The sequence below is a fragment of the Anolis carolinensis genome, chromosome 4 (assembly GCF_035594765.1).
Source record: "Anolis carolinensis isolate JA03-04 chromosome 4, rAnoCar3.1.pri, whole genome shotgun sequence".
NCBI lineage: Eukaryota > Metazoa > Chordata > Lepidosauria > Squamata > Dactyloidae > Anolis > Anolis carolinensis.
Window position 1 is genome coordinate 116,905,619 of NC_085844.1, and position 27,532 is coordinate 116,933,150.

Genomic DNA, 27,532 nt, shown 5'->3' on the forward strand with positions numbered 1-27,532 from the left:
GAACTAACTTTCAGTTTAGCCAAATACTGTTGCAGTCTGTTGAAAAACTAGGGAAATATTTAACCAATTTTTAAAGGTTACCTCTACTATTACAGAAAATAAATCACATAGCTTCTTCATTACTGGTCTTTTCTATCCTTGCTAACCACTTTCATAACTGAATTATGTTGCAGCTGCTTTTGGGGGTTTCAAGAAAGTCTCAACCACTCTTTTGCTTAATAAAAATGGAGACTAGCTAAAAAAATATTAAAAAACAAATCAAGATCCCATCTATTCTACCTCACTGGCTATGATTAAAACACTTTTATTTCTAAACCTTGAAATAACTAAAAGTGTCCTAGATGTTGACATTAATGTGCACCTTTAAAGTTCAGAGCTCAAAAACTGGAGAGAAAAGGTGAATATGAAAAAGGCTGTCTACAGGTTTTGGAAAGACATTGGCAAGATTGTCCTTTGCTATACACCAAGGACAGGAATTTCCGCTTCAGCTTCCTCATTTTTCAGACAGAAAAACACAATTAACAGTGGCTGTAGCTGAAGTTTTCTGCTGATCCACCACAACTTGCTCTCTTAACAAGGTGGCAATGATTGCTCAGAAATAGCTGCTACTGCTAAAGTGGGTGATTGAATGGTGACAGCGTAATGAAGAAAAAGGAGTAGGAATAGCTGCTTCCAGCAGTAGCACAGTACTTCAGTCTCAATTTAAGAACCAAAACAGAAACGTATCAAGAGGAAGGCACGTCAAGTAAGCTCTTGTCAGGACCACCTTTCATCTGGAGATCTATGTCCTCGATGTGAAAAATCATGTGGATCCAGAATAGGTCTTCACTATCATTTATGGATCCACCACCAAGACACTACCTTTAGAAGACAATCATACCCAGCCATGAGAGATTACCCATATAGTACTGTGTGCACGAGAGACGTCGAATGACTGAGTCCTCTTATGGCCAACCAGAGAGAAACAGAAGGAAACAATTGCAGCTCAAAGGTGATTGGCGGAATGTGTCAAGCTGCTGGGTCAACTTATTCCCAACACTGATGATCCCTGTGCTGCAGAACCAGTGATTATAGCCATATTATTATGTACTATTGTATATTATGCCTTTCTTTCAGCACCTGTTTTATTCTCACAACAGCCTCAAGAAGCAATTTAGATTGCCCAAAGGTGAACATAATGAGAATGTGGCTTGAAATCATGGTTTCCCTAGTCCAAGTCAAACATTCTTAACTGGGTGTCATGTATGCAAGATGTTTCAAGGTGCACCAATAACTGTACACCGGCTTTTCCTTAGAACTTCATAGAGTTTATCATTCATTTGTCTAGCAAAAGGTGAGTGGACAAAGAATGAGCATTTTTGATATATTAATTTAAAGGAAGTCGCAATAAGAGAACCATTTATTTTATGTTCCTCACAGAATAATAAATACAATAGAAAAAAGCACTGAAAAATACAAAAAGCCATACTTCACTAAAGAGGCTTCCATTCACATAAGAAATCCAGAGTTTCCAGAAGTTGGGCAGCTGGCTCACAACAAGCTTTGTCAGTTTTTCAACAAATGCAACTTGCTGAGGTGCCTTAAATCTCCATGCTGAAAAAGGATCACAAAGTCATGAGTTAAATTCAAAATAATTCAAAAGGAATAATTCCTTACTGTTGACCAGAGGCAATTCAAAAGCTTGCTAAAAAATATTGACGGGCCACAAGTTTGACACCACTGTTTTAAGGTCTAGTTAAGACAAAACAAAGGGATGGTCTTGGTAGAGAAGGTAAAGAATGATTATGAAGATAATAACTGTAGTAATACTCAATACTTAAATAGCTTTTTATTTAAACAATATCAGACAGACTATTTTATGGTAATTCTGACAATAGAAAGCTAAGAAAAAGACTGTATCTACACCATAGAATTAATGTAGTTTGACACCACTTTAACAGCCATGGCTCAATGTTATGGAATCTTAGTAGTTGTAGTTTTGGAAAGTCTCTAACTTTCTCTGCCAAAGAGTGCACCAAATGACAACTGTCAGGATCACATAGCATTGAGCCATGGTAGTTAAAATGGTGTCAAACTGCATTCAATCTATACTGTAGATGTACCCACAAATAGAATGAAAATGGTAATCCCCTGAAGTCATCTCTATTGAATACACAGTAGAACTGAACTCAGAAACAGGTAAATCCTGATTTATATTTCAACCTCTTACATAATTACATATGTAAAAGACACAGGGTTCATCACATTTTCTCAAAAACAAAAATAGAAAAACCCCAGTACTTACTTTCATCACGACTGGATTGATTGCTGCTGCCTCTTTTCAATGAAGCACTCCGACTGAGATGACCGAGTGAAGATGGGCGTACTTCGCTGTCTAGATCCACCATGGGGCTGTGCAACAGCAGACTGCCTGGATGGGATGGGGAGAATAAGACATTTGCTATCATTAGGAATATGCGGATTCTCTGCTGCAGGACATGACTGAAATTTACAAGAACAAACAGATGCCATTTATAAGTGCTCACCCAAAAGCACCTCAGTAGATTCTAGTGAGCTTGTATATACTTCTTATATCTGAGGGAAAGTAAAACCATCACTGGCAGATGTAGAGCAACTGTCTTCTTATTGAAGCACATACCCCTCACTAAGATTTGTTTCCGTATGAATAACCTACACTCAAAAAGCACTGGTGACACCGGTACTGCCACAACTCACATTGCAGGTCAAAGTTAAAAGTCATTTCCCTGATATGTAGCATTTGAGCAACTATTTCCATAATGAAAGCATTAATGGAAGAATCTGGACTGTAGGTCATGACTAGGAAACACATGTTATTTCTAGTCAATATTTATTTCAAACAAATGGGGGGGGGGGGGGAGACGCAGTAGCAGATAAAATTACTATTTGACAATACAAAATTACTATTGATTTTGTTATCCAATTTCTATCAGCATATACTTGCCAAGATTTTATGTCTAGTTCCCTATTCTTCCATAAAACTTATAACATCATTTGGACCTAATCTATTTCAAACTGTCCCTTTACTGGGTTGTTGTATGTCTTTCGGGCTGTGTGGCCATGTTCCAGAAGTATTGTCTCCTGACGTACATGGCCACACAGCCCGAAAGACATACAACAACCCTGTGATCCCGGCCATGAAAGCCTTGGACAACACATTGTCCCTTTACTTTTACTCCATTGCTTTTGCCAACATTTCCTCACTCAACTACTACCACTACAACTTTGAGTACCAACTGAAAAGTACGCTGTGAATACATTAATCCAACAGTTCTTTAATGAGTGCTTAATAATGCACACTGGCTTTCAAGAAAAACAAATCTGCCAGTCCTGCTATAGATTCTCTCTCTTTCACAGAATGATTTATGCAATGGGTCTAAAACACATCTCAGCGAAAAGGAACGATTATTGAACCTGGGCAAGTGGTTAACAGCAACAATGCAAAATAATATGCAAAAAGCCCCTAGGCATCCATGCTGCAATGGAAAAAGTGGTAACTGTATTTTGCTAAATCACTTGAAAAACACATCTATTCCCTCAGATGTTCTATATTGGGAGTACAGTTGTTTAAACAATATTTGTAGAATGACTTTACACTAATTAAATTAGTGTTAGCCTAACCTCTCTTAAACAGGAAAACCAAATCAATCAAGCAAAAAGGAAAGCACAATAATTATGATTTTTTTCCCCAACCCCAAATTCACATGGGTATTCTAGAAACCATGTATGAATTCTAAATGCTTTGAATTACTCATTTTTACATATATACATGGTTTTGGCTCAGTATCTTAAAGCTAAGCCAAATAATCTGTAAATTTCCTGAAATTGCTGGAAGAAAACAGTAAGACAAAACAAATTCATTGGCATGGGTACTTCCAATCTAAAAGCACTTCATCATACATTAAAATTATACAGGCCTCCTTTCTCAACATATTCCCACTAAAACAAATGTTGAAAGCACTGTAGTAGCTGCTTTTATAGAAAACTGTTCAACTTACATTGCACATTTCAAGAGGCAGCAATTGCTAATAGAGAAGAAAGTGATTCTCCATTTTGAAACTTATTTACACACTGCACAAATATATTATTTAGGCATTGCAACAATAGTGACATTTAAAAAAAATAACAGCACTGTGCATTACCCTGGCATAAGGATTTTGGAAAATATATACTAGCTGAAGAAGTAATTCTTCTTTAATACCAGGTTAAAATCCTCATCTGATGTTGGACGGATACAATGAGAGAATGATATGTACTAAATGGCTATTCTAACACACAACTCCCACTCCCACCAGTGGTTTGTTTATTCAGCAATAATAGAAAACAGGGCAAAGAATACTCTCTTGTTCCACTAGAAACCACATCATCAGTTTGCAGTAGTACCAGGAAAAGAAAGTTTAACATGAAACTAATTTCTTAATTGGTTGTCTAGCATTACAAGAAAGTATAACACAGGAGTAGGGAACTACAACAGCACATATACCCTCAGGACTAATGAACATCTGGAATAGATTAGCACAGCTGACTTTTTTCCAAGTTGTCCAGGAGATAGCGCTTCAAGACTGCACATTGCAGCCTGGAAAAGCTCAGCCACAAATCAGCATTCAAACTCTTCTCTCTGAATTGAAAGTGTAAGGGTGGCCCTCGAAACCTGCACAACACTATTTTTGGTACCATATACAGCTGCAAGGTCTGCTACCCCTTCCCCCCATGTTCTATATGATATGATACCTTACTATAAAAATTCACATTTGCACAATCCACATTAAACATATTTGAATGCATTATGTAACGTGCCTCACACCATTCCTTTAAGATTAATCTGAACTCAATAACATGCCAATTTCAAGAGGTATCCAATTGCCTTCAGAAGTTTTTTCACTGTATGAGTTAAGTTTGCTTATGTACAAACGAATCACAAAGATCTAATGCTTTCAGACTATTAAAATTGTAAAGCAGCATTACATATACATTTGGTTGAAGTTTTATTTTTTCCAGAATATTTTGTTGTATGAATAATTGAAAATGACCAATGAATCTATCTGTCTTTACATGAAAAAACCAACCCCAAATTTCCAATTAATTTATATCTTGCATGTAGAATAAACACAACACCTTCTTATTTGATGGTTTTTCTTGTTATATATTTTGCTTTCAGTATACATTTTTTTTCTTATCCATACCAAAGATAATATGTTATATAAAACAAAATAGCACAGCAAAGTTACGTAATGGAACTATGTGATGTGCATGTAAAGTTTATGGAAAAGGTCCAGATGTATTACAATGTAATAAACCTGCAGTCTTTCTTCTTGCTTTATACACCATACAGCGGGTTTGCACAAAGGCAACAACAGCTGAGAAGAAACACTGATCTATAGTTGCTGGATTCTCTGAAGGGCAGCAGACTTCCTTACCACCCTTAAACACCTTTGAACATTTTTTCCTGTGCACAGCAGGCCCTTGTCCTGTGCTGCAGCCCGACCACCCACTGTTGCTTGTTGACCAAACAGGCAGTGCCTAAAGCCTGCACCAACACAAGGAGGATAGAATTCCTTTCAAACACGCCACACAGAAGACTTTCAATTTGCTGGAGCAAGAAATTAAGGAAGTTCCTTTAAGATTAACCTGAAACAACAATACATTTCAGAAATTTGTTTGCTCTATTTTAAGATACTATGATGAGCTACTTACAAAATATGTATTTTAAAAGCTCCTACATTTACAAAGCATTTTACTTTCATAATTATGGATGATTTAAAGTTGGCAAAAGAAACATTTTGGCAGCACACATAAGACATTTTCTGGAGCAACCCAGAAGGCACTTTTAATATTAAATACATGCTTGATCCAGGCTTAATGTCACCAGAGAAATCAACAAAACTAATTTATACCTAATTTATTTAATGGGATTAATTGCAACAGGATTAAATCTGGATCGAAGTAGCTTTGAACATATCTGTAGTACTGGGAAAGATTTCTAAAACGGTTTAGTAGATTTTGCTTGCAGATGTAAAATCTGTCATTAGTACTTAAGATTGTTTCTGAGTTAATTGTGTCAGTGCCTTACGCAAATAGTATAATCTTGAATATGCCCTTCTTAAGAGCTTCTACACACACACATCTCAGTAGGGAATTTCAGAAATAAAGAACAGGTACAAATGAACATTATTCTCTGTGGAATAAATTATCTTTAAGTCTTGAGGAAAATATTTAAACCAAAAATAGTCAACTATTAAAAATAATGGTAAGAAATTTTGTAACCATTTCAAAAGAAGTAACTTTATCTTAAAAAGTAAAATGTAGAAAAATAAAAACTTAGGATCTCAACCAAGTGCCCAACAGTTCAGGAAGACATACTTGTACCAGTGTTGAGCACAGACAAATGGCATTGCTTTAGTACAGTATTCGACTAAGGCTGGATCTACAGTGCCATATAATGCAGTTCAAACTGAATTATATAGTCAGCATAGACTCATATAATGCAGGTCTGACTGCACTGAACTGCACTGTATGGGTCTACAGCAGTGGTTCTCAACCTGCGAGTCCCCAGATGTTTTGACCTTCAACTCCCAGAAATCCTAAAATAGAATCATAGAATCACAGAGTTGGAAGAGACCTCACGGGCCACCCTGTCCAACCCCCTGCAAGAAGCAGAAAAATCTAATTCAAAGCACCCCTGACAGATGGCCATCCAGCCTCTGCTTAAAAGCCTCCAAAGAAGGCGCCTCCACCACACTCCGAGGCAGAGAGTTCCACTGTCGAACAGCTCTCACAGTGAGGAAGTTCTTCCTAATGTTCAAGTGGAATCTCCTTTCCTGTAGTTTGGTAAACTGGCTGGGATGTCTGGGAGTTGTAGGCCAAAACACCTAAGGACCCACAGGTTGAGAACCACTGGTCTACAGTGACCACATAATGCAATTCAAACTGTGACTATATAATGCAAAGTGACCATGCAGTTCAGTGTAGATCTAGCCTAAGACACTCTAGAGGAGGAAGAATCGTTGGCTGTTTTTTAATATTGTTATTGATGTTCTTTTTGAGTAAGCAACCATCTCCTCTCCTCCTGGTGCATGCCTGTCTATATTGTACCTGCAAATGTTATAAATGTGTTTCAGAGTTTTTATTGTGTTTACAGCCTGCCTCATTTGTAAGGTACACTTTGTCAATGTAGATGTATAAACATCTTTCTTTGTTTATGGCTGTTATGAGACCTGGTGGATAGGATCCAGCTATTCAGCTGTGACTGTACCTGCTGCTACTATCTAATGCAACATAGAGCAGATGAGCCATTACACTGAAACAAATTCAGATAGATGCAGAGTGAACATATAGATATGGACACAATAAGAATGCATAGCTGTTGTGGAACTAATCTGTCATTAACACCTCTAGTGTAAATCCCATAGAAATTACCAGATGCAAGTACTCAGTAGTTATGAGTTCTGATCTTGATAAAGTCTCTACAATATAAAGATTTAAAGGAATGTGATAGCCTAAGACACACTTTTTTGTATAAAATTTACTGGGAAGCACTTTATCTTCATTTTGGAAAGAACATTCAAAGGTGACAGAACACAGAATATGTTTGGGCAACTGGTTCAAAAATACAGTCAAGAATTCTGTCAAACATATATCCACAGTAAAATGATAGTTAAGTTAGTTCCCTTATGACACCAGGGACTCTTTTTGTCAGCCTCTCAAGTCTTCCTTCTTCTGCAGTTTTGTGAAAGAAACTGAGGTATGTTTTTTTTAAAAAACGCATACACGCCAATTCAAGAATTAAAGCAATATGTGAAAGGATGAAGCTTGTCTCAATTGGCAAAATGTCAGTATTCAGAAGTCCATGAAGATAATAAAAATAAAGAACCAGAAGGTGGAGAAGTTGTAAATAGGAACAGGTCAGGAAAAGAGAGATTAGTACTTTGGGTATATGAGGTTAGGTTCCTCTTTTTCCACTCAAGTCTTTTCTTCTGAAAAAAAGCATAGAGAGGAATCTCAGAGTAGAATACCCAATACTCATTTTACTGTAATGATAAAGTTTTCTTTTTAATTTTAAAATTTTGCCTGCTTCTCATAACTTGACAAAAACCCCGACATACTAAATTTCTCCAAGATCAGCAGTAGTTGCATTTGCAACAAAACTGAAAACACTTAAAGGGGTTTTCTATTAAAATGTAATCTATATATAACTTTAAATATATGTGTTGTCAAAGGCTTTCATGGCCGGGATCACAGGGTTGTTGTATGTCTTTTGGGATGTGGCCATGTTCCAGAAGTATTCTCTCCTGACGTTTCGCCCACATCTATGGCAGGCATCCTCAGAGGTTGTGAGGTCTTTCCTTTCCTTACCTAGTTTATCCATACCTCACAACCTCTGAGGATGCCTGCCATAGATGTGGGCGAAACATCAGGTGAGAATACTTCTGGAACATGGCCACACAGCCCAAAAGACATATAACAACTTTAAATATATATTGCTTAGTTTCTAAGCAAACTAAGTTATACATAATATACTTTTTGCTCTCAAGCAACAAAGGGCTTTAAAATACTGGGGTTTTTTTACTATATAGTTTGAAGTTATATTTTCTCTACAAAAAAATTCCCCCAAATTTCTGAGCAATTTACATCTATAGGTCTAGATAAATAAATGTGTTTTCAAGTTCATCATAGTTGAACAATGAATCAAGGGAAGTAGATTAGCTATCTCAAATGCTGATGAAACTGCTAATCTTATGAAACAAATGTCAAGTCCTGTAATGATTAATATTTTGAGTTTTGATACTGCATTAGGGTTTTGCTTGACAGTCACTGCTAAAAGAATATTTCTATTAGAAACAGGGGATGTGAGTTAGACACGAAATAGCTCCCAGCTGCAAGAGGCCTTCTTCCAGATGTACTGTACTGAAAAGCAACAGAGGAGAACCAGCTGCTTGGATAACAAATTGCAAAGGCTTTTTTGACACAAGCCACGTTGGCCTATCTGATCAAACAAAGATAGATTGCTCACTGCCAATGAATAGAAGCCTGCTAGAAAAGAAGAAAGGGTAAGGATCTGTCTTATTTCCTAGCACTCAGACAAAGCTACTGGTAAGATTAGTGGTACTAAAAAGAAATATATAACTTTGACTATAAGATTAAAAATGAATCTGATACTTTGTTTAAGTTGCTGTAACCCAAATGCCAGTAATTATCTGCTTTTCTCTGAAAAACAGAAATTTTCAAAAGTGCCCAAAACATTCTGTGGGAACTTGCATGATCTCAAAATATGCCTTATGATTTATTTTGTACTTCTCTATAGACATCCTGAAACAACTTTGTTTCTATATGCATGTTTGTTGTGCTGTACAATTTGTGTTGACACAAACTGTTCGAAGTACTATATTTCTTGCACAGTGAGCAGAAAACGAAAACAGCAATCAAACCTAAGCAGCCATGTGATGCCACTGTGTTTTTTTCTTACAGGTATAGGAAATGCTAGTACTGATCAGTATTGCAAACCTTCTGGTTTATGTCCAATCAAACTGATCTTTGACAACAAATTGTAGTGCATTCCCCCAAGTATATGTTACAAGCTTGTGTGTCCCAAATTTTTCTTTCCCTGCTTGGCTTCAGTGCTGATATTGCAGCCAGTTTAAACCACAGTTCTGTTATTATTTGAACAGGGAAACTGTGGTTGAAACCTTGCTTACCAACCAAGAAACAATGGTAGGACCAGGCTGCCTGCCCCAGTTATAATATCTTTTTAAGGACTGAGTATTCTGTCAATATACTTAAGTCAAAATAGCTATCTTTTTCATCAAACAGCTCCACAGTAAAGGTGCTGCAGCTTTAATGACTTGAATAACAGGCTTGACTCCCTTTCTTCTAGCAGTATCCATATAAGCAATGGAGTCTGAAAATGCTTACAGGGACAGTGAATGCTGTAATCACCAGCTGTGAATGATTGTCCTAGTCACTAGATAAAATAAGATGGCATGATAACTAATGGCTGGCCAGCATCCCAACTAGGAAAGAGGCCATTCAACAACTGTCATCACGGCAGTCTGTATTAGACAAAGAAAGAAGGCAATCTGCTTCCTAATTTATTTATTTATTTGCAGCATTTATATTCCGCACTTCTCACCCCGAAGGGGACTCAGGGCGGATCACATTACACATATAGGCAAACATTCAATGCCTTTTAACATAGAACAAAGACAAACAAACATAGGCTCCGAGCAGGCCTCGAACTCATGACCTCCTGGTCAGAGTAATTCATTGCAGTTAATTGCAGCTGGCTTGCTCTCCCGCCTGCGCCACAGCCCGGGCCCATGTCAGAGGAATGAGAAGAAATTCTGCCAAAACCTCAAAATATATGGAATATTTCTGAGGTGCACTTGATTGTAAAAATTCAGAGAAGCAATTGTAATTGCCATTTTAAAATAAAATAATAAATTAGCTTACATTTAAATCTCCCCAAAGAGGAAGCAAAGCTGTCCTGCCTTCTGTTCAAGCAAAGATATTTCTCTAAAGAGAGATATACTTACCTTTCTGTTCTTTCACATAGCTCTCCTTACAGTTATGCATAAGCTGCAGGATCCACTTATGCTGGGCACCAATGCATTGCCAGGCTGGGTCCCCTTCGGCATGAAGATCAGACAGATATCTGAAAAGGGATAATATTAAACAAGTGAGGACTGAGTTGCAATATCATGCCTCATAAGCCATATTACTTCTGTATTGCCCTGTTCTCATATTCCGACTGTAGAAAAAGAAGGCTAATGAGAATTTATTTGTCTGGGCTTCTGAATAACAATGCATGTATTCTGTCCAAGCATAATGGAAAGGCCACCACAACCAGGTATCTGGAGAAAGAAGGCTGGTTAAAAATACAAGTATTCTGAATTTTCTCTAAAGCAGTGGTTCTCAGCCTGGGATCCCCAGATGTTTTGGCCTACAAATCCCAGAAATCCCAGCCAGTTTACCAGCTGTTAGGATTTTTGGGAATTAAGGCCAAAAACAACTGGGGGCCCCAGGTTGAGAACCACTGCCCTAAAGTATCCTACTGACATAAGCTTTAACTATCCAAAATTTTCACTAATAGGAGCAGGCCTGTAGCTGGGGGGGGGGGGGGGGGGGGGGGTTAGGGGTTCAAACCACCCCCGGAATTTTTCAGGTTAAAAAAAAACCTGGTTTACTCATGAATTTTAACTGGTTAACCAAATTCCCATGCTAAGTCTATGAGACGCAAAAAATTAAGAGTCCCTCCAGGCACTATCTCAAGCAAAGCAAAACTATCTCCCCAGATGTTTTGGCCTACAAATCCCAGTCAGTTTACCAGCTGTTAGGATTTTTGGGAATTAAGGCCAAAAACATCTGGGGGCCCCAGGTTGAGAACCACTGCCCTAAAGTATCCTACTGACATAAGCTTTAACTATCCAAAATTTTCACTAATAGGAGCAGGTCTGTAGCCAGGGGGTGGGTGGGTTGGGGGTTCAACCCCCTCCCCCTGAAATTTTCAAAACCCCTCCAAAAATTTTTTCTGGCTATAGGAGAAAATGCACTGATCTACAAAAACAATATCTTTGTGGGTAGTTTCTGACAAAAACATTCTGAATTGGAAAAAAAAGAGAATGATCTTGTGGTTGAGATATTAATGGCTTATGGAGGTTAAGCAGTTTGCTAGATTGTGGTTCTGTAGACTAATTGTTCACTGCACTGTTAATAATGGCTTGCATTAGCACCACTTCACTTCTTTGTGGAGACCCTGTAATAAAGCTGCCAGATCATAAAATTCCACCGGCATACTTAACACTGGTGAGATAAAGCCTCTCTTTTTCCTGAAAGTGCGATGGAAGCAACACAAGTCCTGAGCACCCCTCAAAGCCATTTTGGGATGGTGGGGAGTGGAACTGAACCTTGGCATTGTCCAGTTTGGTTTACACAGCCAGAAAAAGAACAGCTGTTGTCCTCCTGAAGCTCCAGTCCATTTACTAGAGGTTATAGAGTGGAAGGGTTTGCATAACTCCCTGATTACAGCAGTGTAAGTAACTAAGAAGCTTCAACCCTTACTCTACAGCAGTCTTTTAAGAATAAGCAGTTGTAAATATTTGTTATTCAAATCCTGCTTTCCTTTAACAGAACTTAGACTGAAGACCATTGGTTCCCACACACATCTCCATCCAGACACAATCTGATGGACACCTCCAAAACTGCATTGTTACATGCCTCAAAACAGACTGTGGAGCCTAAATTAATTACAATCACCATTACAGAGAATGATCAAAAAAGGAGGAAGGTAGTACACTTATATCCCAATAACATATCAAAGTAGGCTCAATTGTTTTATGTGTCCTTAACTCCCCTTTCAGTGCAGAGACTGAGTGTTTTGAATAATATAAATAAAAGGATATAGTTAAATCAATGCACATTGATTTTAACACTGGCAAGTATTCAATATATTTATTCTTTTATTAAGAAACCGAATAAGCAACACAAGTGAAGTATCCAATCCCTTAAAAGAGAGAGATAAGGTGCTGTGGTTTTCAAATAAAATTCACTTTTCATTAGTATCCAAAGCCTTAGGATGTGGCTTTTTTCACTGTCTGCTCTGCCTTGTTGCCATTTTCCATTTCTTCCTGCACAGCTGCACTGTCTCTCCACCCCACACCCCAACTCAGGATGGGGGGCGGGTGGAGAAAAGCCACTGTAATATTTTTTAAGCTCTTGGAGCGGCTCCCATTGTCAAAGCTAGCTGAGCTGTTGGAAAGTGTTTGGCAGCAGGACATATACTCATTATCCAACCTCGCAGGTTGAGGTTAGTGGGGGGAGGGGGGGGGGGGAGAGAGAGAGATATATGCAGGACCTTCAATCGAAAGCTTACTTGAGCCAAATGCTTTTCTGTGATGGAAAAGCAGACATACTTCCCTTCATCATGTTCACAACAGTAACACAAACATTCACAGTTTAGGAGGGCCAAATGATGTGATTTTAACCCTTTTCACCCAGAGAGAAGAACAACATTGTTCAGACATTTGTGCATACTAGTGTGCAGACCTTAGCACCATTTCTCTATTAACAGCAAACACCAAATAATTTAGAAACAAATGAAAGAACTTGTTGCAGGCAGGTTATTTTAGGGGACACTTCTTACCCTGATCCATTTGGAGAACTGTCCATTGTATCCTGCTTCCTTTTCTTTTGACTGATCTGCCTTTTTATCCCATGACTTATGGGATAAAAAGTGTATACAACATTTCAAATATACAATATATCAAGAAGTTGGTATGATCTTTCCTCTATTCTTCTATATACTTGCTACTGTTAACTTTAGTATTGCCTTCCATCAACTTACAAAGTATATACAATGCCCTAGCTAATTTATAATTTCTTAAATTTGGAGTTTCAAAACACAAGGAGACATATCTCAATGAAAATGGATTCTTGGCTGTTGCAAAGTTAAGAAATTTGCTTATTCCTTTCCAGGACTTCTAAACAGCAAACTGGACCAAGACAAAAACAGGGGTAACAGCAATGCAGAGTTTGTTCCATTAAATCACTACATTTTTGCAGAAGTGCGTAGTGACACAATCACAAAAGAGAATTCTGATGAAAACAAAGCTCATATTTTACACAAAACTACTTATGACACATAGGCTATATTTGAAATCTACATTGTGTTTTTGGGGAAGGTGTTACATCAAAACAGTTTCAGGAATCAAGGAGGAATCAGAAATGCCGGTCTCTAAACAATTATTCAACCATGGAATGAAAAAATAAAGAGTTGGATCCAGACATGTGTGGAAAATGAAGTAAACCAGAAAGTCACTTTTGCTTATTCCACCTTCCTTCCTAAAACTCCCTATCACCTTAAAATTGCTCCAAATGATTGGGGGATGCCCAGAACAGTGTATAAAGCTGTATTAGAGGACAAACAACATTTATGAAAATTGCTATCTATATTACACTTGCAGGGGGCATCTATCTGAACTGAATAAAGTCTTACATTTCAAGACAGGAAACTCTGGGTACAAAGTATAAAGAGTTTGCAATTATTTAATAGGAAAGCGTATTCTCCCTATAATTAAAAGGAAACATCCCTGTTTGAACAAACAACATAGATAAAAAGAAAGCAGTCACCTTATATAGCGCTTCTGGTCATGTAAAGTTGAAGGAGTCTCAAGCAGTTTATCTAAAAGCAATTTCCTTAATGCTTCAACCCGAGTTTCAACTTCAGCATAATCTAGTTAATTAAGAAAAGGCAATTTACAAAATGTAATGGTTTTCAATTATACATGGCTAAAGTTTAGGCTATTTCAACCTTAGTTGCACTATAACAAACCATAATGCTGCTTCTACTTCCAGTATTTCTTTCTTGTCACTCAGTTACATTTCTTAGTTCTCCAGTCTTCCTGTTTATTTTCAGTGGAAGGAAAAGTATTCCTTATTCCGTCAAGCCTTTCCATTTGTGTCACCACTAGCATAATCTAGTAGTGCCCCAAGGATAAAATGACAGTATACAGACCTAGAAATATCTGTTCTGTAATACATAAAAACATTTACAATCTACAACAAAAGAAACTTTCAGAAAAATCATACCAGGATTTCAATGCTTTCCACCCAGAAGCAGGTTAAGAACACACACTATTTATATTTTAATTTTAGCTTCAAAAGATTTGTACTAAGTATTTTTACAAACCTGTAACTGCAACTTTGCCATTTTTCTTTAAAACAAATATGCCTGAAAAGAACACCCTGCAAGTCAACCTGTTTTATGTCACATAACTTTAAAAAGGAGTTCCAATTCCTACTATATACAGTAAAAAACAGTATATATTTATGCAGTAGATACACCTCAGAGGTATCTTGTTGGATACATTGTTTAAATACTCTAAATATTGCAAAATGCTCTACATAAACAGAAGATGAAGCTGACACAGGACTCAACAGTTTGTTGTAAGAGGTTCATTTTCCTAATTAAAATTATAAACTATAACAAAATACAAAACTTACATTTTTTGAAGACTTGAACCTCAGTTTTCCCAAATAATGACTTCGCTTTTTCATAATCGTTAATAACAACATCATAATCTCCCTTTACAAAACAAACAAACAAAAACTTTTTTTAGGAAATACATTGGGAAATGGGTTAAGACAGAAGTACTGTTTTAAAATATCAATTACCTTTTGAATGTTTCTTTCGATATTCAGTGGAAGATTGAAAAGAAATTTGAAGCGTTGAAGGACATTGAGTGCATTTCTTGTTGAATCTGCCTTGTCTTTGCGACCCAAAACTTCCTGAAACAAGGTGTCTGCAGTATTACTTGCTCCTTGTTTTTTTTAAGGGAACAAACAAGTAAATAAGTTTCACATTATGCAGAAGGAAGTTAACTCTACTGCATTAAATTGAATCAAGATATTTGTCATGCTAACTAGAGTGATTAAGGTTACCGTAATAAACACAAATGTTTATATTAAATTCAAGAAACAAACTTACTGAAACAATATTTTCTAAGTGCTAATCATTTGATGTTTTAATGTGGTGAGAACCACAATACAATTAAAGCAACCAAATGTTTTAATTTCATTGTGGTGACTTTAGTTTGCTTTGGCTACAAAGATGAATTTTACAGTTTCAGTTATGCTCTGTAGGAAACCTGATCAGTACTTAACATATTCCTTTCATTGTGACAGAATATGAAGGGATAAACATGAATTTTAATACCACGGATATCACATCCTAAATTAGAATTTCTTCACTAATGCGGAGAGATTTTTTTTAAAAATGTCCTCTGGTGACTTAATTTTTTAAATTGAAACAACAAAATACAGTAAACAGCCACTTTTGCTTCTATTTTGGTTTCAATTTAGTTCCTGTAATTTTGGATTAACATTCAGTAGATTCAGAATTATTTACTGGATTACATACATAATCATTTACATAGGAACTATTCTAAGTGACTTGAGAAGCACTGGATAACACCATTTAAATTTATTCAAATCAGCATTTCTAATATTTAATCTCCTTGTCGTAATGGAATATACTGAAACCTTTTCAGATTGCCCGAAATGTCCTTGTTTTTTTCACTCAAAACAAAAATATTGTATATAAGACTTTTTAAGTATTTGACTTTCTTGAACTCCCTTCAAACGTGTGACTTATCATTAATTTGCCAGAAAAAGGTGAATGTTTTTAGCTCTTTTGATGCCTGCCTGTAAAAGTTTCTACATTATCTGGTCTAGTGACTATAATTTAAGCAAAGATGAAAAAATTACATCAGTCTCTCTGGGTGGCTTGCATGCCATTTTCTCTCGTCAACACTGTGGGTGGCCTGCTCATGTTAAAAGTAGCCTTTGTAAAATAATTGTTATATCTAAATAATGTTTAAACACTGCTGGAGTTTCAAGCCCCTGATGCAAGAAACTTTGTTTGGTCAGGATTGCTGGTCCCTACGACATTTTGCAGGCAGGGGTAACACTCCCCACAATTAACTGGTGTCTTAAACATGGTCCAGCTAAAGCTTCAAATTACTACATTTACTAAAATACTACAAAATGTTGGTAGAATTACATTGAAGGCTTTTTAGAAGATTAAGGAACACGAGTCTTTGAAGAAAACCATATTACAATAATTAAATATTGTGACACTGAACTATAGTTACAATATTTTGCCCAACAAATTATTTTTAAATGCAGCCATTTACACAGCATCACGTTTCTAGAGCTGCTAATCCCTCTAAGTTCACAGAACTATGTAACATATTTAGTGATGTGAATGTTTAGAATTTTAAAATTTTAAAACATGAACCAGATCTATCAAGTAGCTTCAGAATAATTATGATAAGTGAAAAATGACATTAACAGTAGTATTTTAGGAATGTTTCCATTGCAATTATTTTTATTTAAATTTATTTAATTTTATTTAAATGCTCTGAGCCATTTTGAGGCACAAAGGCAGGATGTAAATTTAAATTTAAAGAAATTAATAAATGAAAAGAAATATAGTACAACTATATCAAAATATGCAGAAACAGCTTTCCAGAGAAAACACCTTTTCTTCTGAGAACTGCATTTCAAAAGAACTTATAAAACGATTAATGCCATGTCATTTCCAATTACAAACAATAATGCCAATTCTGATTAAGTGAGCAGAGACTTAGTGAAAAATAAACAGTTTACTATGATTTTATACATATCATCATTGTTAATATTAACAGTTAGCCAAATGTAATTTTTAAACATTCTTGCCTTAATATTTTTTAAGATCAGTGATATCAGAAACACGATCCAGTTAACTGTTAGAATTACTACGTTCTTTATAATATCACAATAGATAACATGTATTTTCAATTGTTTTTGACTCTTAAAATTATCCTTTTTTAGAAAAATTGCATGAATTACTTTCTAGGTGAGCTTTACATTGAAACAATTGAGAGGATGCAGCTTTTGTCTTACATTTTGGCAAATGCTTTCTTCCTTCTAAATCTGTTTTTAGGGCAAAAGATGTTCCAATAAATCAGACAAGTTAGTTATCAATATGACAAAGGAATTTGGTCATATCACTGTTCAAGCCTTATTACTTTCAACAACAGTAATAAGACCAACTGGAAAGCTATGCTGTTCACTTCCACATCAATATCTCCCCACCCGGTGCACTCCTACCTCTCTGAACACAGAAAAAAAGAGTGTATGTTAATTTTTCCACTCATAATTTTATACAGTGAGATTGCTATCTGGATGAATTTCTATGGAAAAATCTCTAATGCCGAGGCAGATTTATACATGAGAAAGCAGTTGTTGAAGAATCCCAAGAATGTAAGTTTTAAAAATACATATCAATGGAAATTTTCTCTACAGATCTTTTCTTACATCATTATGCACAAATATAATTGCTAAATGGTCCCTCAAAAAAATCTATCAAATTTTTCTTGCATAAATTGATTTTTTCTCCTTAGACAATTTCATCTTTCTTGAGCAAGCACTGAGATTAGTAAAAGGAGGATTGAGCAAACAATATACCCAGTTAATTATTTAGAAACCTGTCCTCAACATTTTAATAATTGCAACTTAATTAATGATGTAATCATTTTAGGGTCATATTTATTGTTATAACACAGGAATTGAGATGTCCCCCAACCTCAGCAACTAAAAGATTTCATTTCTTCATATTATAGGGTTGTTATTTTTATTTTCTTGGTATTCATTAGTTTTAACTTTCTCTTCCATCTTTAAAAAATATGAGAACATCTAACATAAATCTGTATGAGAGGTAAGATTAAAGTTCAATAGACTGGCTATATCTGGGGGAAAGGATGTCTCAACACTGAATACTATTATCATATGACTCAGACTCCCTAGACGACACAGTGGCTTCATCAGAGAAACCAGATTCTTGCATCTATGTGACATGTGTTAAAAGGAACTTTTTGACAGCTACTTTGATTTGACTTCATAATAAAGATCAAGTAGGACCATGACAAATACTGGACAAAATAAACATTCAGCCAAGTTAAATTTCTTTTGATCAACAACCGAAATCACTAGGTTTGCTATTCCACCTACTCTGAGATCCAGAAGTACCCCTTACTGGAAGAAGGGAGAAGGATGCAATCTTTGCACATTCCCCCTTTCCCCAGCAGACTGTTATGTTGTCTCTCATCATGCTCTTGAGTGTCTTTCGGCCACCCAGAAAGTACAGGTAATAGCAATAGGCAGGAAGAATATTACTTTCTCCCTCACTGCCCTCTACTACAAGCAAAACATCGCCAAACCCTACTCTAGATCCCACTTGTCAGGTCAGAAGTCAATATCCCACTATGAGAAGGCAATGCTTCCAAACTCTGCCTAATAGCTGCAAGTAAGCATTTATATATAGATATATTCAGACTCACATTTTAATATTCATTTATTGATTTTGTGAATTGTTTGTCTAACAGCTTAAAGACAAATATAAGGGACAAAAGCAACAGCCCCTCGTTTTTCCAGACTGAATGTACAGCTGGTGAAACCTTCCACAATGCTTCATGTTTCAGTTGGTAAATTAACATGCATCTTCATGACTTGGAAGGAACTACTGTGACAATCTCTTTTTACCAGCCTTCACATTTCAAGATAGGCACATTATAAATCCTGAAGTATACAACTAGTTGATTTTCAGCTAACATAACTTACTATTCAGAACATTCTCCAGTTTTTGCGTCATGGATCCTTCCACTTTCTCTGTTCCATCTGCCTCCAGTTTTTGATGGATTGCTAGAATAAAATATCTTGTTAAATTCTGACTAATTTAATGGGCACATTACTGAGCTATATTCTTGAAACATTTCAGCAGCACATGTTTGCTAGAGCTTTTGGGATCCAGCGAATCAGGCATTGTGATGGAAGCCAGATAGCTCAGACTTCTCAACTCTGTTATGATGCTATCTTGCGGTATAATCTTTGACACTAAATTTATAGCCAATAACCTATTGGAGGGAAGGGGAGGGGGCATTTAGCTTTCTAATTCACACAAAATGTCTGTTTTGAGGGTATGCACTCATGCATATAGATTCACAAACACATTGTGTGGTATGTAGCATAAAATAATTATGCTTTGGACAACAAGAATGTCGTATTCTGATACAAATATGCCAATACAGGTTGAATATTCCTTATTTGGAAATCTGAAACCCAAAAAAATTCCAAAACCCCAAACATTTTGCCTCCAGACACCCATTTCCAATTCTGAGGAAAGAGGGAAGTCACAAGTTCAGCACCCCCTAATGGTGGCAAAGATCAGTGTGGGCAGCCTGGAAATTGGCGGGAGGGTGAGTGTGGAGTGGCCCTATTAGCCTCTGCCTTTATTCGACAGAGAGGATTTATCATGTCAGAAGCAAATTGAGACTTCAGCTATAATGTATAAAAAACCACAAAGTTAAAAACTTGGCATTATGGCATGAGAGAAGCCTCCCAGCAGGATAGTAACACATCCGGGTGTCCCCTGGGCAATGTCTTTGTATACGGCTGATTTTCTCACACCAGAAATGACTTGTAACATGCAATCAAATGAAAAAGACTAAGAGGAGGATTTTCCTGTTCCCTCCAGGCTACTTTTCTAAAGGGATGGAAAGTGTGCTAACAGGGAAGCATGTGATATATCTGCCTTTCACAGAAGCTCTGTGTAAGCACAGCCCTTGTTTCTCTTTCCACCTATTGAAGGAAAAACTTACTGAGTTCTAGACATGTGACTTCCCTCTCATCCCTCTTTCACTACATATAAATAAATACAGGTATTTCAAAATCCAAAAGAATCTGAAAGAACTCCGGTTTGTCCTACGTATTTCAGATAAGGTACATTATATGCTTGTTTATGCCATCAAAACACACCTAATCTGAAAAAGTTAGAACTTTCAATATAGTATTTTTGAACAAGGCAACCCAAATATAATTTATCTTTTAATACGTTCTAACTTTCCTTTACATTTTCTCTTAAGCTACTAAGTTTCACCAACACTACCTCATTCTTTTACTTATTTAAGGCATAACACAGATTTACAAGTTGTCATCCAACTTGAATTGACAAAAATATGAATTGCCCTATTATTCTCTGCTACAGAGTGTATTGTAGAATCGTGTTACTCAAAGTGACAGTCTCTGAACTGATCCTGATCCCTAAGGTACTGGCTGATAGTCACCGGAGTATCCAGGAAAAAGAGGGTATATTACTGTTGTAGAATATATCAAGGAAAAGGCTGAATGTGAATGCACGTTGAGTATCCCTTATCCAAAATGCTCAGGACTGTAAGTGTTTTGGATTCCCCCCCTTCCCTGGAGTTTGGAATACCTGTATTTGTGTTGAAAGTCGGAGTCAGTGGAATATTTACAGTATTGTCTACATACTGAATTTCCAGAAAATTAGTATATATTTAAGCCAACACATACTTCAGCAGTATATAAAATCCTAACTCTACAATAGAGTAATATGAGCAGCTCCTCACATGGCTATTGACAATCCAAAGAAATAATTGGTTACATTTGTACAGCCAAATTATAAAATCTTCCTGAAATACCCAGCAAGTCTTCTTTTACATTTTGTCTGACTCTCACACACATACATACTCACTGACCTTGGCCACCTAAAATACTAAAATGTAATCAAATCCATGACTATCCATTATGCATTCCTTTGAACATAACTGTAAAGATAAGATAATCAACTATAGTTTGATGTTGATGTTTATATTCTGAGATTTACCTGACAGAGCATCTTGTGCTTCAAAAAAAGTGCTGAGGCCTCCTTTGACATACTGCAGACTTCCTTCATTCTTCTTGTTCGCTTGTTTCTTCAAATTCATTACTGCCAATTTAAGCTGATCAAAACTAAAACCAGGGGAGAAGGAAGAAAAGTAATGATGTTACATTCATAAAAGAAATTAGACACTTAAAAATATATCAAGCCACTTAACACCAATACCTATATACTTAGAAAGATATTAGCTCCCCTACTGTCATACCAATAATAATAATAATAATAATAATAATAATAATAATAATAATAATAATCTTTATTTATAGACCGCCCTCTCTCCCCGAGGGGACACAGGGCAGTTTACACATAAAAAGGCAAACATTGAATGCCCTACACAAATACAAACATCTCAAAAATAATACCAAATAATACAAAATAACCATAAACTTGAGACAAAAGAGAAAGTATCAACATAGAAAACAGAATATAAATAGACAAATAAACATAATTATACTAACAACATAATTAACAATTAAGACATAAACCCTGAGAGAATAATTAAAATACATAAAAATGGCTATCATGGTTGTTTTTTCTCATGTACCATAGCAGCAATGGAATACAAATAGGTTAACCAGTGTTCCGATGGAATTAAAAATGTCTTAGTCCTCCTCCTCTCCATACGAGAAAGCACATAAGTTCTTTTTCAGGAGTATTTTGAAGGAGAGGAGGGTGGGGCCATTTTTATTTCTTTAGAGAAGGAATTCCAGAGATGGGGGAGCAATCACGGAGAAGGCCCCCTCTCTCGTTCCCACCAACCGTGCTTGTGATGGGGTGGGACCGAGAGCAGGGCCTCCTCCGTTGACCGCAGTGAACAGGATGGCCTGTATAGAGAGATGTGATTAGACAAATAGCCTGGACCTGAACCTGAAGGTAAATTTATTCCTGCTATCATTATTCCAATGACAATATTTTTTTACACTCATGTTGAAGAGTATTGTAGTGTTTGATAATACAGGATGGAAGCTGAAATTATCAGTTTGTTCTGTGAGAACTAAATCCACTATGTTCTATGTATCATGTGAAAAACACAGTCATGTCAATCTACTGTCAGAAATATTTGGAACAGATAGAAAAAATAAAGAAAAGGTACAATGTTTACCAGAAAGAAAGAAGGAAAGGAAGAAAGGAAGAAGGAAAGAAGGAAAGAGTCAGTCAGTCTCCATACCCACATAAAAGGACCGGTCCTGCCCAAATTAAACTTACCTAAATATGTGGTATAGGTCATTGACAGTTTTTTTTTAAAAAAAACTACATAATAAAAAGCCATTTGCTATAAAAGAGGGGTAAAGGTTCTATTTCCTCCTCTTTTATTGGAATAAAGATGACAAATGGACAGTAGTTTACAGCAGCATGATTAAGCGGACCAAAATATCATTCTTACTGATATTTCATCTCCTCACTGCTGTTACTAGTTTAATAGAATATCTGGATCTTTACCTTTTAATGTTTAAATTTTCCATCTTTGTACTTTTGTTTATTCTTGTCACAATGACAAATGTAGTGCCTTGGTAAACATGCCAAGAGGAAGTCTGTTCCAGTTATATAAAACATATCAAAGAACTCTAATTATGTATTACGTCTAGAAGAACAGATTCTATGAATATGAAATGAGCTATTTCAATTATAGGAATCGCTGAAATTGTGGGTATTATATTGGTATTATGAATTTTTACACAGGTTATGGAAAATATATACAGGGTGTTACCTTTCTTTCCTTCAAAAAAAGTAAAATGAAGTTACACTTTTTAGTCAACATTTGAGCGTTAACAAATGTATTTGTTTTTGCTGATTACCCATTCTCTTTTGTATGGGCAACTTACGTGACAGTAAATAATAATAATTAAAGCAACAGGGAGTATGGCATCTGATGCAGTCTAAATTGGTTAAACCTAAGTCTCCCTGATTTCAATGAGACTGAAATGTAACTAAATGAGTCTGAACCAACCATAATTGCTAAATTATGACTGACATTTGCATGACACAAACCAGAGAAGCAAACATACATAAATAAATAAAACATGCTCCAATAGATTTGGGTATCCAAGCAGTTTCAATATCACTAGGTCTTGGGATATAGATAATAAGACTAGACAATGAGGAACTGAGATACTTTTTAATTCCATTTACATAGAACTACCTCAGAGATGTTAACTGCTGAACTTTGAGCCATGACGAACTGGCAACAAATCTAAAATAACCTGTTAAAGCCTCAAGAGTTTGGGTGCAAAACCCAACACTACAATTCTTCATCCATTATTTTTACAAACTTCACTCTAACCTTGTTGTTGAATGGTTTTCTATCAAATACCAAGCAGCTGAGAAGTTTTCACTTGTGAAATCAGCACTCATCCCAGGAAATAGAGCTTCCAGCTCTTTCTGTGGAAACTTTCCCCTGAAATATTAAACAAGAAATATTATTTGAAACAAAGGCTATGGAGGTTCAATGACCTGTTACTAGGACAGGTGCCTATAAAAACATCATGCTTTTCAGATAAACACAAGACTATAATCATACCCAAATTTATGTACCCTGTTTCCCCTAAAATAAGACATCTCCAGAAAATAAGACCTAGTAGAGGTTTTGCTGAATTGCTAAATATAAGGCCTCCCCCGAAAGTAAGACCTAGCAAAGGTTTTGTTTGGAAGCATTCCCAACGAACAGAACACCAGAGCATGCAGGATCGGTAAATGTATGTACCATAAAGTGTTGTACATGGAAATATTGGTAGTAACAAGAAATTCTTGATGGGATTCAGTTTTTCTGGTCATGCTGGTTTGTGATGACAACTACTGTACAGCATATAATAAATGTTCATTTTTTTGTTCAACAATAAATGTGATTTCTTCTTCATGGAAAAATAAGACATCCCCTGAAAATAAGACCTAGAGCATCTTTGGGAGCAAAAATTAATATAAGACACTGTCTTATTTTTGGGGAAACACGGTATGCATAAGTAGAATTGGATCTAATTCCATCTTACATATTAATGTTTAGAGGCTTGAGAACCAGTGTTGTGTAGTGGTTTGAGCATTGGACTAGGGTTCAAAATTGTGCTCACTCATAGAACCCCACTGGGTGATGCTGCGAAAGTTCCAGTCTCTCAGCCTCAGAGAAAGGCACAGTCAAATCTCACCAAGAAATCCCATTATAGGCTTGTAGTAACAACAACGTAATTTATTACCTGCTTCTTCCTATGGCTCGAGACAAATAAAGACAACACTATTAAAACACATATATCCAAATATACACAACATACCATAAGACAGAAACAGCATGAAGGCAGACAACAATTGCAGACCTATAGTCCGAAATAATGAACATGCAGTACTGTACTGAAATTCCTGATAAGAGTTTTGTTTTTTCCCCACACACAACAGGAAAGAACCGCTTGATTGGATAATTTTTATCTAGCTCAGCATTTTGATTCTAGCAGGAGCCAACTAGATGTCCCTGAGTACTGAACAAATGCAGATGGAAAATGAAGACCAAGTTCTTCATTACCCACCATCATGAATGATTACCATTAATAATCTGACAAGTTTTTGAAAGCCAAATTAGAAAATTTTCCCAACTTTATCTGATCATCCTCAAGTTACCTTCTGTCTGCCTGTGTCTGTTTGATTATCTATCTATCTGTGTATCTATCTTACCTGTCAATGTCAAAGTTTCCAGGTCTATTTAAAATAATGCTGACGATTCAGAACACAAATTACCACTTAAAACATCACAGCATCAAATACAGTTAGGTCTGATTTTTTAAAAATCAGAACAGCCCCACAGGAAAAGCACTTGACAAACAACTAAATTTTGTCTCAAAATGGATGAATTTTGTGTTCAGTTTACTTCCGTGTATTAATCATGTGTGTATTTGCACATTTTGCTTTTTAACTATAGAACAGAAGCCAGGATGTGTAGCAATTTATAATTATATTCTCTATTTATCCGGGAAGTTTTAGAGTGTTTTTACTTATTTTAATAATTTTAACGTCCTACAATGAAGGACTATGTAACTTATTTGGGTAAATTGTAATGGTATATTTTATATTGTATGTTTCTGTGCTGTTGTAAACAACCTTGAGTCCATTGGAGAAAGGTGATATAGGAATTTCCCAAATAAATAAATAAATAAAATGTTGAGAAAATCCATTGTAAAACCGAAACTAAGCTTCCTATTCTTATTTCAACGGAACCCTGCATTCCAGAACACTCCATGGTGTGTGTTATATTTTGATCTATATTTACAATCTAATTTCATTTGTAGGCCTGATTCATATGTTTCTATCGAGAAATAGGGAACAAATATGCCAGTTGACTAACTCCCATGAGTTTGATTATATAAAAGCAGAGTAAGATGGGACTAGGCACATAGACATATATGGACTGCTCCCATGACTTCCTTGTATTCCCATAACACATTTATGTTATCTTTCTCCTGTTCATAAAATAGGGATGTTTATGGCTTAGTCACACTACGAGAAACAGCATCCAGAAATCATTACTTGTTAAGAAGATATGCCTTTCAGCTTCTGTGTTATAGTAGCACATTTTAGAGCAGGTAGAGGAATTAGCAGATAGAGGGACCGGGCTGTGGCGCAGCTGGTTAGTAGCCAGCTGCAATAAATCACTACTGATCAAGAGCCCATGAGTTCAAAGTCAGCCCGGGTCAGGGTAAGCTCCTGACCATTAATAGTCCAGCTTGCTGTTGACCTATGCAGCTGAAAGACAGTTGCATCTGTCAAATAGGAATTTAGGTACCGCTTATGTGGGGAGGCTAATTTAACTAATTTATGATGCCATAAAATCTCCAGCAGTGTGCAGAAGATGAGGAAGTACTCCATCAATGACTCAGTGTCACAATGGATGATGAAGCAGCAGCTCCCCCTGTGGCCGGAATCGAGCATACTCTCATGAAGCCAGAAGCTGGAATGTTAAATAGCCTCTGTATCTCTATCTCTGTGTGTCGTATGTCTATGGCATTGAATGTTTGCTATGTATATGTACATTGTGATCCGCCCTGAGTTCCCTTCGGGTGAGAAGGGCATAATATAAATACTGCAAATAAATAAATAGATGCCTCCGTTTTTAATAACCGACAGCTGCATTTAAAATTATAATCCTTAGCCAAATTGGCTTCTGATGCAGAATCATAGAATTGGAAGAGCTCATAGGAACCATCCAGTTCAACCACTTGGCATGCAGAAATATGTGGTTTATGTTTCTATGCTTCTAAGATGATTGGTGTCCATTTGGAATGGCTGTTGAATAAACCGCCACATGAGCCTTGAGGACATTTAGATGTTTCCCACAGTTGGTGTCCCACAAGGACCTGTGTATGTTCATACACTGATGGCAGATACACACCTATATACTGCTTTTATACCATATTTCACTGAATCTAAAGTGAAAGGTGAGGCTCATTTTTGAAGTGTCAATTTTAGAAAAAATATTGAAAAAATCCCCTCCAATATGGCTTTGTAGGGCATTTTTTCCTATGGGGTGAGGAGGAGTGTGAAGAAACGCAGAAGTTATCTTATGCGCATTAGCCATTTTTACTAAGTCTATGGGCCTGTTAGAGAGGCAGAAGAAGCACAAAGTGGTTCAGATAGTAATCAGCCACCTGGCATAGATTGAGGATAAAATGTTGGGCCTGGAAAAGCCATTGAGGTTGGGTTCCTTCCTCTTCTCTCTTGGAGGTAACACAGTTCCCCACCCCAAATGTGCAAAACCAGCAAATGCAAGGCACCATCAAATCTAAGGTACACCTTGTTTTTGAAGCTCTTCAAATGGGGAAAAAGTGCATCTCAGATTAGATGAAATACAATGAGATCATTCTTTTACACTATTTTTTGCTGAAGCCGAGGTATCAGATATATGGGAAAGACAGCTGTATTATACCTACCAATATTGTTTTGAGTTTAATCACTCGATATGAGAAACACTGCTCTGTTCTTTCTAGTTTATGGGATTGTATGTGTATATATGCCTTGAAGTCGCCTTTCAACTTATGTCAAACCCATAGGTTTCATAGGTTTTTTTTTTTAAAGGCAAGGAATACTCAGAGGTGGTCTTGCCAATTCCTTTCTCTGAAATATGGTACCACACTGGCTCAAACTGGCTGAAGTCCAAACATCTCATATACATTTATATAAGTAGCACTAAGAACACCATCTTTCCTCCCTGCCCCCACCTGTTTTGTTGCAGATCCAGCAATTCACCACAGTACATTGCAAAAATGGATTTTA

At 36.4% G+C, this 27,532-nt stretch overlaps 1 protein-coding gene and 1 long non-coding RNA gene across 2 annotated transcripts in view; one reads left to right on the forward strand and one right to left on the reverse strand.

Moving 5' to 3' along the window:
* exoc2 (exocyst complex component 2) overlaps positions 1 to 27,532 on the reverse strand; it is an 89,859-nt gene that overhangs the window by 46,983 nt on the left and 15,344 nt on the right. The window contains exons 5-13 of the mRNA XM_003224392.4: positions 23,568 to 23,681; positions 21,233 to 21,357; positions 19,171 to 19,251; positions 15,184 to 15,329; positions 15,013 to 15,094; positions 14,140 to 14,242; positions 10,548 to 10,666; positions 2,285 to 2,410; positions 1,469 to 1,593 (exon numbers count right to left, since the gene is read on the reverse strand). Of these exons, the coding sequence (XP_003224440.2) occupies positions 1,469 to 1,593; positions 2,285 to 2,410; positions 10,548 to 10,666; positions 14,140 to 14,242; positions 15,013 to 15,094; positions 15,184 to 15,329; positions 19,171 to 19,251; positions 21,233 to 21,357; positions 23,568 to 23,681 (1,021 nt within the window). The remainder of the gene's footprint in view (positions 1 to 1,468; positions 1,594 to 2,284; positions 2,411 to 10,547; positions 10,667 to 14,139; positions 14,243 to 15,012; positions 15,095 to 15,183; positions 15,330 to 19,170; positions 19,252 to 21,232; positions 21,358 to 23,567; positions 23,682 to 27,532) is intronic.
* Positions 8,858 to 25,590, forward strand: LOC103279736 (uncharacterized). The gene is made up of 3 exons (XR_010005174.1): positions 8,858 to 9,065; positions 17,721 to 17,814; positions 24,668 to 25,590. It is a non-coding gene; the product is annotated as an uncharacterized LOC103279736 (long non-coding RNA).